At 43.4% G+C, this 18496-nt stretch overlaps 1 protein-coding gene across 1 annotated transcript in view; it reads right to left on the reverse strand.

Moving 5' to 3' along the window:
* ATP10B (ATPase phospholipid transporting 10B (putative)) overlaps positions 1-18496 on the reverse strand; it is a 124847-nt gene that overhangs the window by 15726 nt on the left and 90625 nt on the right. Inside the window, exons 15-20 of the mRNA XM_007115735.3 lie at positions 17456-17777; positions 14123-14199; positions 12649-12774; positions 3672-3872; positions 2212-2292; positions 768-872 (exon numbers count right to left, since the gene is read on the reverse strand). Coding sequence (XP_007115797.2) covers positions 768-872; positions 2212-2292; positions 3672-3872; positions 12649-12774; positions 14123-14199; positions 17456-17777 — 912 coding nt within the window. The remainder of the gene's footprint in view (positions 1-767; positions 873-2211; positions 2293-3671; positions 3873-12648; positions 12775-14122; positions 14200-17455; positions 17778-18496) is intronic.

Raw genomic sequence — 18496 nt, forward strand, 5'->3', positions numbered from 1 at the left:
GCCAATGGCAAAGTTATGTGTGGATTTTCCCCTGCGTGGAGGGTTGGCGCCCCTAAACCCCAAATTGTTCAAGGGTCAACTATATATGTATGTCAAGTCATTATGTTGTACAACTTAAACTTATACAGTGCTGTATGTCAATCATATCTCAATAAAACTGAGAAAAACAGAACAAAACGTTCCAAATCCCATCTAACACGAAGGGCTCTGGGAGGTTAAGTAAGATAATACATTAAATCATGTAGATATGTACCTGGCATATAATTTTAAGCTCTTTGTTTTTATAAATATCATTGACTAGTCGAATTTAATGAGAAAGATAGTGTTACCTTTTTAGATACTAAAATGTGATATTTGGACGTGCTTGAGATATGCTTACATGGAGACAGTCTTCTAATCTTTTATCCCCAAATTAAATGGGGAGCATACCTCCCTAACACAGCCTCAAGTACAATCAATCAGTCTAGTGTTTTCCTCGTCTCTCAAACACCCCTGAATTTTTTAATCAAAAATATGTATTTTGGCAACAAATTGTATCATTGTTCTTATAGAATTAGTTTTTTCATCCTGGCTAGATGGTTACAAAGTTGAGGCCAGCAATTTTATCTTCTCTACCTCTTTCTCCCTGTACAAGTGGAACACAGGTAGGAGTTCAGTATGTATTTATCCAGTGGATCAATTATATGGAGTAAAGCAGCTCAGAAATCTGAAGGTTGTTGATGAACAGGAACACAATTTTTAGGCCATAAGGGCTCTGGGGCACTTACCCAGGTCTTCATTTCCATTGCCTGGTGCAGGAGGATTGTGGCGAGGGACACGGTGTTGATGGGTGTCCCAAAGGTAAAGACGTCAATATCCGAATCCTTGTAGGTCTGCAGAGGAGGAACAAACAGGCACTGGCAGATGTGCCCACAGACGGAAGGCCTTGGCTTTGACAAGTGATTGTAATAAAACATCAGTGAAGGCAGGTGTCAAGGGAGGGGCAGGCTGGGGAGAAGGCATCCAGCTGCCATCATGTGGAGCTGACCCAAGGGACAGACAAGAGAAGGAGTGAGTTGACAGGACTAAACTCTTTAAAAAGCATTTGCAAAGGAAGCCATGATGAGTATTCCAGAACATTGCAGAAGGAGTCAAAGAATTTACTGAGTACCTACCAGGCACAATGCCAACTGCTAAAGACACTGCTGTGTCCACTTTCAAGGAGTTTAGAGACCAACTAGGCAGGGCAAATGTACAATTTAAGGGTATAAATGCTATAATGGAAGCAAGTACAAGGAACGCTGGGAGTAGAGAAGAGGAATCAGCTGAGACTATAATAAGAGGAGTTAATCTCTTGAAAAGAGAGAGGAAAGGCAAAGGCCAGAACTGAGGGTGAAGAGTCCTAATTGTCCTAGATGGTAGGTCTGTTGAGCACATAGTAAGGGCAAAAGATGAAGCAGGAAAGGCAAGCAGAGGCCTGACCAGGGAGGGTATTGTAAACCAGGAAATACAAAGAAAGCACAAAATGCCCACCTCAACACTCATCGTGTTGCTATTTGCAAATGAACATAAGCCAGAGACTAGACACCACTGGTTTCCTGGGAGCAATTACCCCACACCTGAGCTCCCTGTCTAGGATGAATACAGATATCCTATGCTATATAAATTCTCTATAAATTCTCACTCTTTAAACTGGGGAACCAAATTGAGATGGGGCTGGAATCCCTTACTATCTGCATTCTTGGTTTTATTTCACATAATGTAGCATCCCTTATTAATTATCAGAACTTCCTGCCTTGACCTTGGAAGCACAAATCTAAATATAAACCACGGGTTGCAAATTCAAATACCTTCAGTGCTCAAGTAAGAAGCGGTAAATGAGTGAAGAAGGCCAGGCATGACACAAAAGGGCATGGTGGGGACTATGGCAAACTGGAGCACATGCCCCCCTTCTAAGCAGGGCAGTGAGTCAACTCTGGATTCTCACCACGAGGGAAAAATGACCCAGTGTAATAATAGCTTTCAGTGTTTCAGAAGCTGGCAGAAATTAAGACGTTTTGGTAAAATATTCTGACTTTTTGAATACCCAGGGTAGGGTGGAGTCTGCAGGCCTCCTCTTTGGAGCCCCTGCTCTGAAGATGCTATTAGGAAACTATTAGTCTGGGAGTTCATAGAAACAGGACCAGTTCTACCCTGCTATTTGTACGGTTAGAATGGGACCATACAACTTACCAGGTAGGGGATAAAGAAACAGACGAGGCTCTGGTAGAACGCATCCGCCATGGAAATCCAGAAAGTCAGCAGGTTATAGCACTGCCAGGAAATAACACATCGACAGTAACCACCATCAAAGCAAGCCTCTGTTCTTTGTGAGCAACTTTCTTGTGCAGGGCTGGACTAGACAACACGGCACTTACAATGCTTCTTATCTTAGAGGCAATAGAATGGAACGATTAAGAGCATGGGCCTGGGGGTGACAGACCTCAGGTCAAGTTCCAGCACTGTGTGACCTTAGTGAAAGTCACTAAACTTCTTTGAGAGTTGTTTCTTCTTCCTTAGAAAGTAGAGAAAAAACACCACCAACTATTTCCTTGGGTTTCAAGAGGTCTAAACGCAATTGTGATTTGGTAGCTAGTAAAGGCTCAGCTACCAAGTATATTACCAAATTATTACCAAATGATAATGATTATCATTCATTAGCACATTGTTAGTGCTAATACAAACTTAGAGATTCTGAGGTTTCTGAATAGCATCTGAAAGAGAAACCTCAATCACAGCCCAGGGTCACAGGTTCCCAAGATCTCAATGGCTTCAGAGACAACCTTTCTGGTTTTGTGCTTCACTCTTCTTGCCTTCCCTGGGAAAAGTGAAACTGTTCACAGTGTATGTTTTTGCCACACTAACTTCTTTTAATGATAGTTACTCAAGGAAGACATTACGCAGCTAGCTCGCCTCTGGGAGGGAGACAGTTAGAAGGGCCCAGGATGTATGTGTGCCATCGCCACGTCTCCCTTGCTTGAAGTCCTGGGGTTGCTGTCCACCCGTCTCTGGGTTAGGATGGGGCTTGGTTCTTCACTGGCTGTCCCCAAGATATCACCAGCTCTCAAGCACCACATATGGCTTTGCCCTCCTTTTCCCCAGGTGCAAAGGTACCCTCGTGCATATCGACATCCCTTTTCCCAGAGCTCCCCCTTCGAGGCACTCAGGTCCCCTCTCTGCCTCCAAGCTCCTGGCCCGTGTCTGTGCTAGTCGGGCTGCCTGCTGTCTGACTTCTCCAGATCATTTAGGGCATCAGTGTGGCCTCTGCACCTTGTAAGAGACTGTTCTGACGGTTTTAGTCCAGGGGTTCCCAAACCAAGCCTTGGGCGTTCTGTTGAAAGCCTACAGACAAAGACCAGATAAGGGTGATGGGATCTTTCTGTAAGCCCTCTTCCCCTTTAACTAGGGCAGTCCCGTATTAATGTGTGATGTAATTAAGAAATAACTGAAAAGAAAAATACCCACTGGTCTGGTCCATCACCTTCAACAGCAAATGAGAAACAGGCCAGAAACAGGGAGCAGCGTTTCCGGGTCACATGGGAGGTAAGTGGCAGAGTGGTGACCAGAACACAGGACCGCCAGCCCAGCACTCCTTCTCTGACACCTCAAGGGAGGAGCTGGAGGTCACCTCCCTGCCTGCCCGAGCCCCTTACCTCAGAGTTCTGGCCACTCTTGTACAGCTCAGGCAACGCCAGGAGTGTTTCCATAGAGATGTCTTTATCGAGGACTCCAAAGACAAGAGGAGGCAAGGAGGTGAAGAAGAGATTGAAGAAGATCAACTGCCAGTAATCGATCATGGTGGAGCCAGAGAAACCACAGAAGAACTGGTACCAGAAGAGCAGGTTGACATAGCCCTGCAGGCAGAGAGTGCAGCCTTGTGAGTGAGGACCCGCGGGCAGCCGGATCACCAGATGCTGCTTAGGAGCTCTGACAAGTCCCTACTCAGACTTGGAGCTTCAGTTTCCTTGTTTGTGACAGGCAAGGTTGTATAAGGATTGGAGGTAATTTTCGTCCCTTAGATTCTACCATTACCACTTCTACTACTACTACTAACCTTCTTTAGGACCTGAAAGGAATTCCACCGATTTGTTAAGCATACGTTGTTAAGAGCATAGGTTTTCGGAGGCAGAGAGGACTGGTTTTGAATCCCCAGTTGGGTCATGTACTAGCTTGAGTCACACCCCAGTTGGGTGTGACCTTGGACAAATTGCTTAGCCGTTCTGAAAGTCATCTTGCCATCTTTCGGATACGATTACTAGTACCTAGAGCATGACATGTGATACCAAAAGGCAGTAGTTGTCATTAGTAGTATGGTAAGAGGAAGGGACGCTAGAAAGACTTGACCGCGGGCAGGAAGGCTGGCGGAAGGATGACTTCGTGAGGAGGTTGACCTCACAACACTTGCCTCATGGTCACACAGCTCAAAAGGTGAAGAAGAAAATCTTACGCCTAAGTTGCTTTATGCTTTCGAAAGATCTTTCCACGCAAGACCTCCTCACCTGAGAAGGGCTGGATCACTATTAATTACTATCTAACATATTGTGGTGTGGTTTGGTGACTTGACCAAGGTCACAGAAGCAGCCGGTCCTGGGATTAGAACTAGAACTTCTCAGCTCTGCGTGGCTGGGGCACAGAGGGGTGAAGGATGTTGTAAGGAATCTTTCAGCGGGTTTGTGTTCAAGCTAGAATTCTCATTCCCTAATTGCTGGGCCCGTGTTATTTTTAAGAGCCTCTCTGTTTAGTATTGTAACACTACTAGTGATATTAACATTCATATTAACACCACGATTGTTATTTGAGCTTCTATTTGTGACAGGTGTGTGACATACTATATTAGTATATACCACATTAGTAAATGTGCAATATACATAATTTGTCCCATCAACCTAGCAAGATTAATGTTATTGCTAATAATGTCATACTACTATATTTATGTATTATTAAATATTATAACTTGATAATAATGTTAATATTATTTAACATTATCTACAGACAAGGAATCTGAGGCTCTGAGATACTCAGTTACTCCTTGCCTGTGTTCACAGCCAGGAAATGGCACAACCAGCCCCTGAGTTTTCAAAGCTTCCTCCTCAGCCACCCCCAAGACCTCTTAGTCCTGTTGTTGGATTATATAATAACAATGCTGACCGAGATTCTTCCGGCCAAGGAACTCCATCCTTTGGCTTTTCTGCCAAGATGACTAATGGGAGGTTTCCTGGCTCTGAAGGAGACCCCGGTGCTCTGAGGCACCCTGGATGGACCTTGCATCTCTCTGTCTGAGGGCCGGGCTCCCCTCCATTGCCGCTCTGGGGCTTCAGGTCATCCCACTCCCACTCCAGTCCCGTGATGCTGTGAGGGCTTTTCTCCTATGAGTTTTGGTGAAGTTATTTCTCAGAGGGGGAGATTTGGGAAGGAGAGGGCTTGGTCTGTTTCCTGTGCTGTAGGTAGGTTTGGAATATACTATGGGCAGACACTGAGTCCCCAAATCAACATCACCCACTTGTGCACTTGACAGGATTGGTTTAAGAAGAACCAAAGTGCTAAAGTCTCCTTGATACTAGGGTTCAGCAACTGCATGAGGCTTTGACTGCTTGTTTTTTTTTTTTTTTTTTTTTGCCCTTTGAGCACCTTGCCTTGCTTCGTCCTCCCCAGCTAGCTGGGTAAGAGAATAACTCTTATCTCCATGTACACACAGGCAGCTTGAGTGGCTCAGATGGGGTAAGTGACTACGCCAAAGTCCCTCTGCCAGCTGGGGCTGGAACTATGACTTGAGGTTGTAGACCCTTAGGACGCCAGGGCTGGAAGTGACGCCATCTACAGACGAGGCCAAGAATAGCAACGGCAGCAAACAACAGCAACAGAGACTCCTAAAGCTCATCTTATGTGCCAAACTCTGTTCTGACCCACTCAGTCCATCTACTGGCCTTATGAGGATATAACTACTATCCTCATTTCACAATGAGAAAACTGAGCCTCAGAGAGGTCAGATCATGGGGCTGGGGTTACAGACTAGTAAGTAACAAAGCTGGAGTCCAGACCTAGATGTTCTGGCTAAACAATATGCTACTAAACAACCAAGGGATCACTGAAGAAATCAAAGAGGAAATAAAAAAATACCTAGAGACAAAAGACAATGAAAACATGATTCATCCAAAACCTATGGGACGCAGCAAAAGCAGTTCTAAGAGGGAAGTCTATAGAAATACAATCTTACCTCAGGAAACAAAAATCACAAATAAACACCTAACCTTAAACCCAAAAACAACTAGAGAAAGAATGACAAACAAAGCCCAAAGTTAGTAGAAGGAAAGAAATCTTAAAGATCAGAGCAGAAACAAATGAAATAGAGATGAAGAAAACAATAGAAAAGATCAATGAAACTAAAAGCTGGCTCTTTGAAAGATAAAATTGATAAACCTTTAGTGAGACTTATCAAGAAACAAAGGGAGATGGCTCATATCAATAAAATTAGAAATGGAAAAGGAGAAGTTACAACGGACACCACAGAAATACAAAGGATTGTAATAGATCACTATACATCAATAAAATGGACAACCTAGAAGAAATGGACAGATTCTCAAAAAGGTATATAACCTTCCAAGACCCAGCCAGGAAGAAATAGAAAATATGAACAGAGTAATCACAAGTACTGAAATCGAAACTGTGATTAAAAATTTCCAACAAACCAAAGTACAGGACCAGATGGCTTCACAATTGAATTCTTTCAAACATTTAGAGAAGAATTAACACCTGTCCTTCTGAAACTATTTCAAAAAATTGCAAGGAAGGAACACTCCCAAACTCCTTCTATGAAGCCACCATCACCCTGATACCAAAACCAGACAAAGTTACCACACATGAAAAAAATTACAGGCCAATATCATTGTTGAACATAGATGCAAAAATCCTCAACAGAACACTAGCAAACCAAATCCAACAATACACTAAAAGGATTGTGCACCCTTCTCAAGTGGGATTTATCCCAGGGATGCAAGGATTTTTCAATATCCACAAATCACTGTGATACACTACATCGACAAATTGAAGAATAAAAACCATATGATCATCTCAATAGATGCAGAAAAAGCTTTTGACAAAATTCAACACCCATTTATAATAAAACCTCTCCAGAAAGTGGGCAGAGAGGGAACCTACCTCAACATAATAAAGGCCATATATGACAAACCCAAAGCAAACATCATTCTCATTGGTGAAAAGCTGAAAGCATTTCCTCTAAGGTCAGAAACAAGACAAGGATGTCCAGTCTTGCCACTTTTATTCAACATAGTCTTGGAAGTCCTAGCCATGTGCAGATGACATGATACTATATATAGACAATCCTAAAGATGCTACCAGAAAAGTACTAGAGCTCATCAGTGATAAAGTTGCAGGATACAAAATTAACACACAGAAATCACTTGTATTTCTGTACACTAACAACAAGAGATCAGAAAGAGAAATTAAGGAAACAATCCCACTTATCATCGCATCAAAAAGAATAAAATACCTAGGAATAAACCTACCTAAGGAGGAAAAAGACCTGTACTCTGAAAACTATAAGATGCTGATGAAAGAACTTGAACCATGACACAAACAGATGGAGAGATATACCATGTTCTTGGATTGGAAGAATCAATATTGTCAAATGACTATACTATCCAAAGCAATCTACAGATTCAATGCAATCCCTATCAAATTACCAATGGCATTTTTCACAGAACTAGACCACAAAATTTTACAATTTGTATGGAAACACAGAAGACCCCGTATAGCCAAAGCTATTTGAAAAAGGAAAACAGAGCTGGAGGAATCAGGCTCTCTGACTTCAGACTATGTTAGAAAGCTACAGTTGTCAAAATACTATGGTACTGGCACAAAAATAGAAATATAGATCAAAGGAATAGGCTAGAAAGCCCAGAAATACACCCACACACCTATGGTCAGTTAATCTATGACAAAAGAGGCAAGAGTATACAGTGGAGAAAAGACAGTCTCTTCAATAAGTGGCGCTGGGAAAACTGGACAGCTACATGTAAAAAAATGAAACGAACATTCTTTAACACCATACACAAAAATAAATAAACTCAAAATGGTTTAAAGACTTAAATATAAGACATGACAGCATAAAACTCCTAGAAGAGAACATAGGCAAAACATTCTGACATATATCATACCAATGTTTTCTTAGGTCAGTCTCCCAAGGCAATAAAAATAAAAGCAAAAATAAACAAATGGGACCTAATCAAACTTAAGCTTTTGTACAGTCAAGGAAACCATAAACAAAATGAAAAGACAACCTACGTACTGGGAGGAAACATTTACAAACAAAGCAACCTACAGGAGATTAATCTCCAAAATATACAGATAGCTCATGCAGCTCAATATAAAACAAACCAACCAACCAGTCAAAAAATTGGCAGATCTAAATAGACATTTCTCCAAAGAAGACATATGGATGGCCAAAAAGCACATGAAAAGATGCTCAACATCACTAACTGTAAGAGAAATGCAAATCAAAACTACAATGAGGTATCACCTCACACTGGTCAGGATGGCCATCATCAAAATACCTACAAACAACAAATGCTGGAGAGGGTGTGGAGAAAAGGGAACCCTCTTGCACTGTTGGTGGGAATGTAAGTTGATATAGCCACTATGGAGGTTCCTTAAAAAACTAAAAACAGCTACCATGTGATCCAGCAATCCCACTCCTGGGCATATATCCGGAGAAAACCATAATTTGAAAGGATATATGCACCATAGTGTTCATTGCAATAGCCAAGACATGGAAGCAACCCAAATGTTCACTGACAGAGGAATGGATGAAGAAGATGTGGTAATATATACAATGGAATATTACTCAGCCATAAAAAAGAATGATATAATGCCATTTGCAGCAACATGGACCTAGAGATTGTCATACTGAGTGAGACAAGTCAGAGAAAGACAAAGATCATATGATATCACTTATATGTGGAACTAAAAAAATGATATAAATCAACTTACAAAATAGAAACAGACTCACGGACTTTGTAAACAAACTTACGGTTACCAAAAGGGAAAGGTTGGGGGAGGGATAAATTAGGAGTTTGGGATTAACATATACACACTATATAAAATAGATAATATAAAATATATAATCAACAAGAACCTACTGTATAGCACAGGGAACACTACTCAATAATCAGTAATAACATTATTACTGTTATTATTACTAATAACATATATGGGAAAAGAATCTGAAAAGGAATGGGTATATATATGTGTATAACTGAATCACTTTGCTGTACCCCTGAAACTAATGCAACGTTGTAAATCAAGTATACTCTTATATAAAACAAAAATTAAATTAAAAAAGGAATATTCCAATTAAAAAATTGAAACTGTATTAATCCTTAAAAAAAAAAAAATACAAGGTTCCTGTCCTCCAGTCTTGGGCTTTTAATACCACGTCATTATACTGCTCTGTGTCTTCTGCTTTACCAGGGATTTTCAATTAGAGACATGTATACCAGTGCTACTCCAAGTGTTGTTCATGGACCTGTGGTGACCCAGGAATGTTTGTTACTGGTCCATGATGAGACAAGAAATTGAAAGAAAGCATTCAGAAACTTGTATGTGCAATTTGACAGAGTAGTTTATGTCTGTTGAATGTAATAGTAAACAATTTGGACTCGTGTTAAAAAAAGTGTCTTATCCCAGGTTCCTGGTGTGACTAAACTCCTCCTTTTTCTATGTCCTGATCTACACTCTTATGTTTCCTTTATAACTTGCCTACTGCCTTTGTGTTTTTACTGTAAATCTCTTACAGTTGGTTTTGGAATTAGATACAATGTATGCTATAAAATGATGCATAAACTTCCTGAAATATTTCCTGTAAGGACTCAGGTTGTCAAACATCTCCTCCTTGGCCAGGAAACTGATTAACTCATAGTTAAATATCCTTGTCTTTCAGACCATGGTTTAAATGCTATTTTCTTCTGGATTGATTAGGATAAGAGTCTCCTGGTGATATGTCCATAGCACCCTGGCCTTACTCTAGGGAGACGCACCGAAGAAAATGTTTTAAAAATTTTAATTTCTTTCCCCCATAGGAGTGCTTGTCAGTCTTTCATGTTGATATGAATCACCTGGGGGATCTTATTCACAATGAAGATTTTGAGTTAGTGGGCCTGGCGTGCAACCTGAGGATCCCCATTTCTAATGAGCATCGAAGTGAGCTAATGCTGGGGGTCCAGGAACCACATTTTGAGATCTATTGAAACCAGGAGGTGACAAACTACATTCTGCATGTCAAGTCCAGCCAAAAATAAGGTTTTACTGGGACACAGCAACAACGATGCGTTGGCATATTGTCTATAGGTGCCACAGTGGAGCTGAGTCGGTGCGACAGAAGCTATACGGCCCACAAAGCAGACAATATTTACGAGCAGGCCCTTTGCAGAAGAAGTTTGCCGAGCCCCGATCTAGACCGTAAGCCTCGCGAGAGTGGGGACCACATGTGTCTAGATCTCTGCTCTATACCCAGTGCCTGATAATGTTCCCGACACAGCAGATGTTCAATAATTATTTGAACAAACTAAGTACATCTTGGTGGTTCTAGTGTCCTCACACGCATCCTGGGGTTTTAACATGAAAGTGTGTTTCCTTCCGCAGGTCGTGTTAGGACCTTGTGCGTTTCCACTTGCTCTGCCTGGCTGGAATCTCTGCACCCCGGGGAGAGCGCAATGAACCCCGTGATGGCATCAATGAGACTGGGCGCCTGCTTTTCCTCCCAAGAAGCTACAGTGCAGTAATTAATTCATTGTTCACATTTCCGAGCAGGCAGGGCTTTAATCCCCTCTGAAATTGGTTTCGGATATGGAAGTCATAGTTCTCCACCCTCTAACTGCAAAGGGGAGATAATACGGCATCAGTATCGCAATTTCGATCCCATTATTGAGCTGGAATAAATATCATTTAAGCTCTGAAAGCATGGCTGGCTGGAAACGTTTCCTTTTCTGTTTCACAATTTAATGCAGAGAAGAGGTTGTGCTTATTCAAAAGAACGATTCTTTTGGAGGCAAGGAAAAAACATTAAACTGGGGCATTGTGAATTCTAACTACACAGTCTTTCTGGTCAAATAGAGACTTGTTTGCATGGACTTGCTGAAATAATGGTACCATCCAGTGCATGGAATTTACATTATTTTTTGTCATGCTGCTTATTTACATATACATTGAACTTTGCACAGAAATGCTTATTCCCGAGTCAGGGTAACTGTGACAGTGCCTGAAAGCAGGCCTGGGAGAACGGAGTGAGAGGAAAAAAATATATGCCATTTTGTAGCTGCTACTTGGCTATTGTGTTTCCCTTCCATCACTCGGGTCTTAATCCTCCCTTTTTCCTTATGCAAAAAGGAATTGGATTCTATTTGGAGTCTCTTGGGGATTATTCAAAGGTCCTCAAGCTAGAAAATGAAGAACTCAGGCCCTGTTCTCTCCCTTAGTACAGCAGTGCTCTGACTTCTTCCTATGCCCATTGTTAATCAAGGGCTTTGCAAACAAGAGCCTCTGACAGTTTTAATACCTCAGTTGGTGTGTGCCTGCTTTGGGCCCTTATCAACGAGACAAAAGCACACATATCTTTCAGAGAAACAATAATACCTTCAAATGACTGTATAGTGCTACGTGCGATCCAGAGCTCTGATGCTAAAACCTCTCGATAATACTTCTAGGGACAGAGAGAGTCTTAGTCTCCCCATATTATTGATGAGGAAACCAAGGCTCAGAGAGTTGAAGTAACTCTTTCAAGTTCACACAGCATACTAGAATCAGGCAAGACTAAAACCCAGATGATCACCCTGCTCTAAACATTTTTGCGAATAGATATTTTATTTAGAAGTCCCTGTTGGGAATGCCGGTGATGTTGAAGTGATACACAGGGTCTTGGGTGGAAGATCCTAAAGGATCCCAAGATCCTAAACCTTCCCCTTCACGGGTGCTGCTCTTGCATATCCGGGTGACTCTATCTGGGGAGGAAACCTAAGCTACAAGTTAGGCGAGTTGTTCTTCAAATCCTTCTTCCTTGCAGTCAGAAAAGAAATCTCATTTATGAAGGCCCTCTAAGAGTTACGACAGCAGCAACAATGATAAGAAAAAGAATGGCTAACTTTATAGGGTGATCACTAAGCGCTAATCACTTTCTACACAAGCTGTCAATTCATCCCCATGGCAAGTGTGTGAGAAAGGTACTATTACCATCCCTATTTTAGAGATGAGGAAACTACGGTGTGAAGCCATTACCAAATACAGGAGCCTCAATTTGAACCAAATCTGATCTGACTCCAGAGTACTCATGCTGCCTCCTATGTGCCAGGTGCGTGCCAGACAGTACTGCCAATCTTGACGATAATCTCACCAAATAGTACTAGCCCCATTTTATCAAAGACGAAATTGAGGCCCAGAGAACTGAATTATCTTGCCCAAGGTCACTGAGCTAGTAAGGGACAGTTTCAGGATTCAAAATCCAGGTTAGCCTGACTTATTTCCTTACATAGAGATGCTTTGTCTATTTCAGCGGGGAGAGCTGGCCGTCCCCTGGCCAGAACTCCCAAGGCTCGGGTGGGAGGTTACCGCAGGGCTACTCACCACGTTCTTGTAGAAGTAGTATGCCACCATCCTGGCCAGGCGTGAGTAACACCAGTGTCCGTGCACAAGTAGAAGCTTCTTGAGGTGTCTGAAGCGGGAGATGGCAAAGTCGCTGGACATGACGGCCTGAGAGGGCAGAGCAGACACATCAGCTTCCATTCATAGCTGCCAGTGCACCAAAGAGGCTCCCTCGAGGGTGCTGCTCTGTTCTGGGTCCACAGCCGGTAGGGTCTAAAAGACCCTTTGTCACGTGTAGCACCCTTGGGTGGCTTTATGGACTCTGACACCCCACCCTTTCCTCTGGGAAATGCAAACCCCACTAGAATCCAAGGAGGGCAGGTCAGAAGGGACCAGTGGTCTGGTCTGGCCCTTCACCTCCTTCCACTTATCCAGTGAGCATTTATTGTGGACCAGTGTGTGTTGGGCACCATCTAGGGATGTGATGGTTGACCAGAGAGTAGGGGCTTCCATGCAAGTGATCCTCAAACCTCTCAACACCCTTGGCCACCCACCAAGGCAGGCCATTTGCTCCAGTCTCATGTGGAGCTGATGGATGGATAGCTCTTCCTTTCCATGGAGCTGAAATGTGTCTTTTGCCCTTGGGATGACTCAGAACAAGGCCCAGGTCATAGGAATTTTTTAGAGTATGAGGTTTGGACGTGCCTGGTTATAAATCCTGGTCCGAGTCTTGGTCAGGGCGTTTAACCTCTCTCAGCCTCAGTTTCCTCATCTGAAAAAGTGGAATAACAATCCCTAACACACAGGGTGGTGGTTGCTGAAATTAATTGGGATAATAAGCGTGAAGTGCGAACAGAGTGCCGGCCTACAATAGACACTCAAAAGGTGATGGTGTTCTTTCCTCCCCACCAACAAATTTAGGCACCACCTAATGTCTTCACTGGTGGTGGGAATACAATTGTTAATGGTTCAAAACCCCAAGGTGGGGTCTGTCTTAATGGGGAACATTAGCAGCTCAAGTTAGTATGCTTGTTCCAAGCTGAATCTGAGTAATTTTGGTACACTTTTAAGGTATACCAAGCAACTTATAGGTCCATCTAGCCGTCACGACTAAGATGGCAATTGAAAAATATTTTCCGATGTCCTTACATCTGTCACTGCTCACAGAGGGCACTGCAAACTTGGATGTGGGTGGAGGTTACAGGGAGGAAGCATGGAATCAGGGGAAGGCTTTGGTTTCCCTGAATGGTTGGGTACTATTTGGCTTTAGAATATGGGTATCGCCAGCTGTCTATAAGAAGCCAAGCATCTTTGATCACTCTCTTTATTCTGAAGGACTGGGCAGTAGGGATGTGGTGATGGAGGTTATGTATAGGCAAGGATATCTGCCTTTCAGATGATAATTCTCCAAAGCTCTTCAGTATAAATTCCTCCAACACTGTGGGGAATTGCTTAACTCACTGATAAGGATAAAGGAGAGTAAGAAAGTAACAAGTAGAGTTGAAGCAAATGATACCTGCATGCCTTCCTGTCCAGATATTCCAATCCCAATATCAGCAGCTTGAATCATGCTTACATCATTTGCTCCATCACCTGAAAGGAGAGAGGTCATGAGATCCTGGTCCAACTGCTATGTGACAATGAGAAGTTTTATACTAGTGGCACTGAACTGTCCCTATTTTGTGCATAAGTGAATCCTTTTAATGTTGCTCTGAATAGTCCTATAGGAAGAGTCATTGCTACAGGCATTTAGCCTGAGAGATCTTTTCTTCTTTGGACAAGAAGCCCTACTCTTTATCATTTACCAAATATTTATTGTGTCTTTTTTTTAGGTACAATGTTAGGTATTGGGAATACAATGGTATGTGAGCCTTGGGCAGTGCTTTACAGTTTGCCAAAAAGGCCTTCACAGGTGTTACAGTGGGCTTCACTGAGAAGCAAATGGAGAATTTGAACAACACGGGGACTTGGCAAGGGTAATCCAGGTACTGAAGGGACCCCCGGAAGCACTGGAGCTAAGATCTCTCTGTTTCCACGGCCAGCATACCTCCCCTCACTCAGTATAACTTATACTGACCATATCAAGACAACTGGAATGCTGGACAGCTAAATCATCAGAGATTGTCAATGGTGTCCAAGGACAGAGACAACGTGCAGTGATGTTTCTAAGTATAGGAACATGGGATTGACTCATTTTTTAGGTTGAGGTACATTGAGTCACTTTGAGTGCTGAGTCAATGAATCAGTTGTTTCAGGAAACTGGAGGTTAGGGCATGGAAATACATACACACACATGCCACATTTTATACCAGCACCGTCAAACAGATTTTTCTGTGATAGAAATGTCCTGTATCTTTACTGTCCAATTTGAAAACCATTAGCCCCCTATGACTACTGAAATGTGGCTGGTGAATTTCTATTTAATTTTAAATAGCCACATATAACAGGTGGCAACCATGTTGGACAGCACAGCTCTAAACAGTGAGGTCTTCCTCACAAGCCTGGCTTTTCCAGACTATGATGCTTTATCCATCAGACTAGAGTTTAGCAAACTTTTTCTGTAAAGGGCCAGATAGTAAATATTTTAAGGCTTTGTGGGCCAAGAAGCAAAACTGAACAACTGTTCCTGCTGAGAGGCAAATCGGTTTTACACATTTTACCATTAAAAACACAAAACCGGGCTTCCCTGGTGGCGCAGTGGTTGAGAGTCCGCCTGCCGGTGCAGGGGACACGGGTTCGTGCCCCGGTCCGGGAAGATCCCACATGCCGTGGAGCGGCTGGGCCCGTGAGCCGTGGCCGCTGAGCCTGCGCATCCAGAGCCTGTGCTCCGCAACGGGAGAGGCCACAGCAGTGAGAGGCCCGCGTACCGCAAAAAAAAAAAAAACAAAGAACACCACACAAAAACCATTCTTAGCATCTCTACAGAAATATGCAGTGGGCCAGTCTCAGCTTGAGGGCCATGATTTGTAGACTGAACTGCTTCATCCTTCTCCTTCTCCTGGCGCCACCTGTTTTTCCAGTGGGTTCTCATGATAATCTGCAAGTCAATTTATATGAGATATTAGAGAGAATATGGATTTGGGGGAGGAAATTTTCTTCTCCTAATTATCTGGCAACAAAATTCATTAAGCTCAAAAATTTTGTCAGTGTAAGTTGCTGTTATTCTTCTAACGATGATTTTTTTTTTCCTTGATAGCACAGCAGTGCATGATTTTCATCTTCCCTATGGCAGAACAAATCCACCCTTTAACCTCTTCTGTTAGCAAGGCAGTGGAAGCAGAGGTGTGGAATCCTGCTATTTCTTGCCCTGCTGGTTTTGTTTCTGCTGCTGTGGCAGTGAAGCCAGTCCCTTACCTCTGGGAGTCAATCCTGGGCTATTGCCTTGAACGTGTCTGAAGTTCTGAAGAGGACAATTCAGGGAATAAAATTAGGATGCAGTTGCTAAAGCTCTGCTCCGTCTATTCTTTCTGCCCACTCCCTCTTTTTTTTTTTTTCTTCCTGGTTTTGAACTGCTTTTACCTGAAGACCAGGAGAAAAGGAAAAAAAAAAAAAACCCACCAATGTAAAGTAGGCCCCTTATTTGAAATGCCAGGAAAGAAAATCTCTTTCCATGTCTTTGTAGGAGGAAGAGAACCTGAACCATCTGTAAGAATGTCCTCACACGAAAGCAACGTTTACCATGTGCTTGGTATGCGCTGGGCACGGGATGGAAGTGAGTAAGACTGACATTGCCCCTCCACTCAAGAAACTTCTGGTCTCCTGAGCAGCCCAGCACTGAAGGCGTAACAGTGCTGTGGAGCTCTGTGGGAGCCCACGGAGTAAAGGAATATTAGGCGGGATTGGAGGAGGGTTTACAGAGGAAACGGCTTGAGCAAAGGTCAGGAAGCGAGAGAGGACGGGTCTCCTGGAGAATGGTAAGCAGCTTCATGTCGTTGGGACATGGACTGCTGAATGCTGGGGGGAGGAAGGTGGCTGGAGATAAATGGAGCCCAGATCGTGAAGTTTCTTGAAAACCGGCTTTGGTTGTTCCTGGAAGGTTTGAAGTAAGGACACTTAATTTCTCTGCCTCAACCATGGCTAAAATTTAATCCCCTATGAGAAATTCTTCAGCAACCAACAAGCCAGCGTTTATTGGGGGTATGCTTTGTGTGGAGTCTTATATTTAGAAATGAATATACAACACTAAACGTGGGACAAGCTTCACTTTTTTTTTTTTTGTGGTACGCGGGCCTCTCGCTGTTGTGGCCTCTCCCGTTGCGGAGCACAGGCTCCGGACGCGCAGGCTCAGCGGCCATGGCTCACGGGCCCAGCCGCTCCGCGGCATGTGGGATCCTCCCGGACCGGGGCACGAACCCGCGTCCCCTGCATCGGCAGGCGGACTCTCAACCACTGCGCCACCAGGGAAGCCCCAAGCTTCACTTTTTAAATCTCCCCACCAGCCATCAACACTCGACAGAATATCAAGTCCACAGGCACCTGAGGTGCGTGGTATTGTGCCATGTGTTAAGTATTGAAGGGCACATGGTCGGCGTCCCAGAAGTGAGTGGGTCTGAATGTATACTGAGCTACCTGGATATTCTGAACTTGAGGCCCCTCTTGGCTTTGGCCTCCATCCAAGTCCTGACGTTTCCTTAGCAGACCCGCTCATCCTGACAACTTGGATTTGCTCTCCCACCCTGCTCAGCTCCTGCTCACCTGCTGACTGCCACATCTTGATTGTCACTTTCAGCTCTCTCCCTCTAAGACAATGACCCTCAGCTTGAGCATCCTGACAGTGATACGTGACCCCTCACCTCTGGTCCAGAGTGGTCTTGCCCAGCTTCCCCCCACATCTCCGCATGACGGGTACCTATGGAGAGGGTCATGACTCTTAGCTTGTCTCGCACCAGCTTGACGAGCATACTCTTCTGGAGTGGGGTGGAGCGGCAGCACAGGACAGACCGGCAATACTGGGTCAACTCCAGAAATTTCTCCTCCAGTTTTCCCCGGAAAATGGCATTCAACGTCTTCCCATCGATGACCAATCCAGCCTCTGGAACTGCAGCTCCTGAGGCGGCGGGTGGCGTCGCAGAAGGTAGGCGGAACCCAGAGAGCTTGTGGTCCGGCTTCTGTGGTCCATGAAATTGCTTTACCTCTTCCAATACCAAGTCGAGGATGGATTCACAGGTTTCCTACAAAGAGCAGAATAATGAATTTGGTGTTAGTAGGCAACGTTGGAAACAGGTTAAAAATGTCACTTTATCCTTTAGTTAAAGAGTTATAAAACTCTGCCCTCATAGAGATGACCTGGAATTTCACTCTCTGATTTTGACATTTCTCTGCAATATTTCAAACAGCATCAAAGCAATAGTAATTTGGAACCAAATTAATGGCCAAAATAGGAGAGACCGCTTGGGAATGGGAGTGGAAATAGCTCAGCAAGATGGGGGACTTTGACAGGGATGATAGAATGTAGTAAATGATACTGATATGATGGTAAATGATGACAGTGTGTCATGCTGGTACCTGCTTTCCGTTTCTCACAAGTCATTTCTGTTCTCCTTTGTTCCTCAGAACATTCCTGTGTGGTAGGGAGGGTGAGTATTACTGACTTTAGTTTCAAGATGAGGAAACTGAAACAGTGAAATCCTTAGTAACTTGCTCACAGTCATCTCGAATTGAGGCTCCTTAACTGAAAAAATACATTGACTGCGTGTTTATCCATTTGTATAAATGTATTGGTCGTACTGGTTAAAACTGACCATGTATGTGAGTCTTATTGATTTTTTCTGATGTTTTCCTTGAAACATGGTGAAGAAATTATTTCCTCTTATCAATTCTCCTCCATTACTTTTTTTTTTTTTTTTTTTTTGCGGTACGCGGGCCTCTCACTGTTGTGGCCTCTCGCGTT

Source organism: Physeter macrocephalus, chromosome 8, assembly GCF_002837175.3.
Source record: "Physeter macrocephalus isolate SW-GA chromosome 8, ASM283717v5, whole genome shotgun sequence".
Classification (NCBI taxonomy): Eukaryota; Metazoa; Chordata; class Mammalia; order Artiodactyla; family Physeteridae; genus Physeter; species Physeter macrocephalus.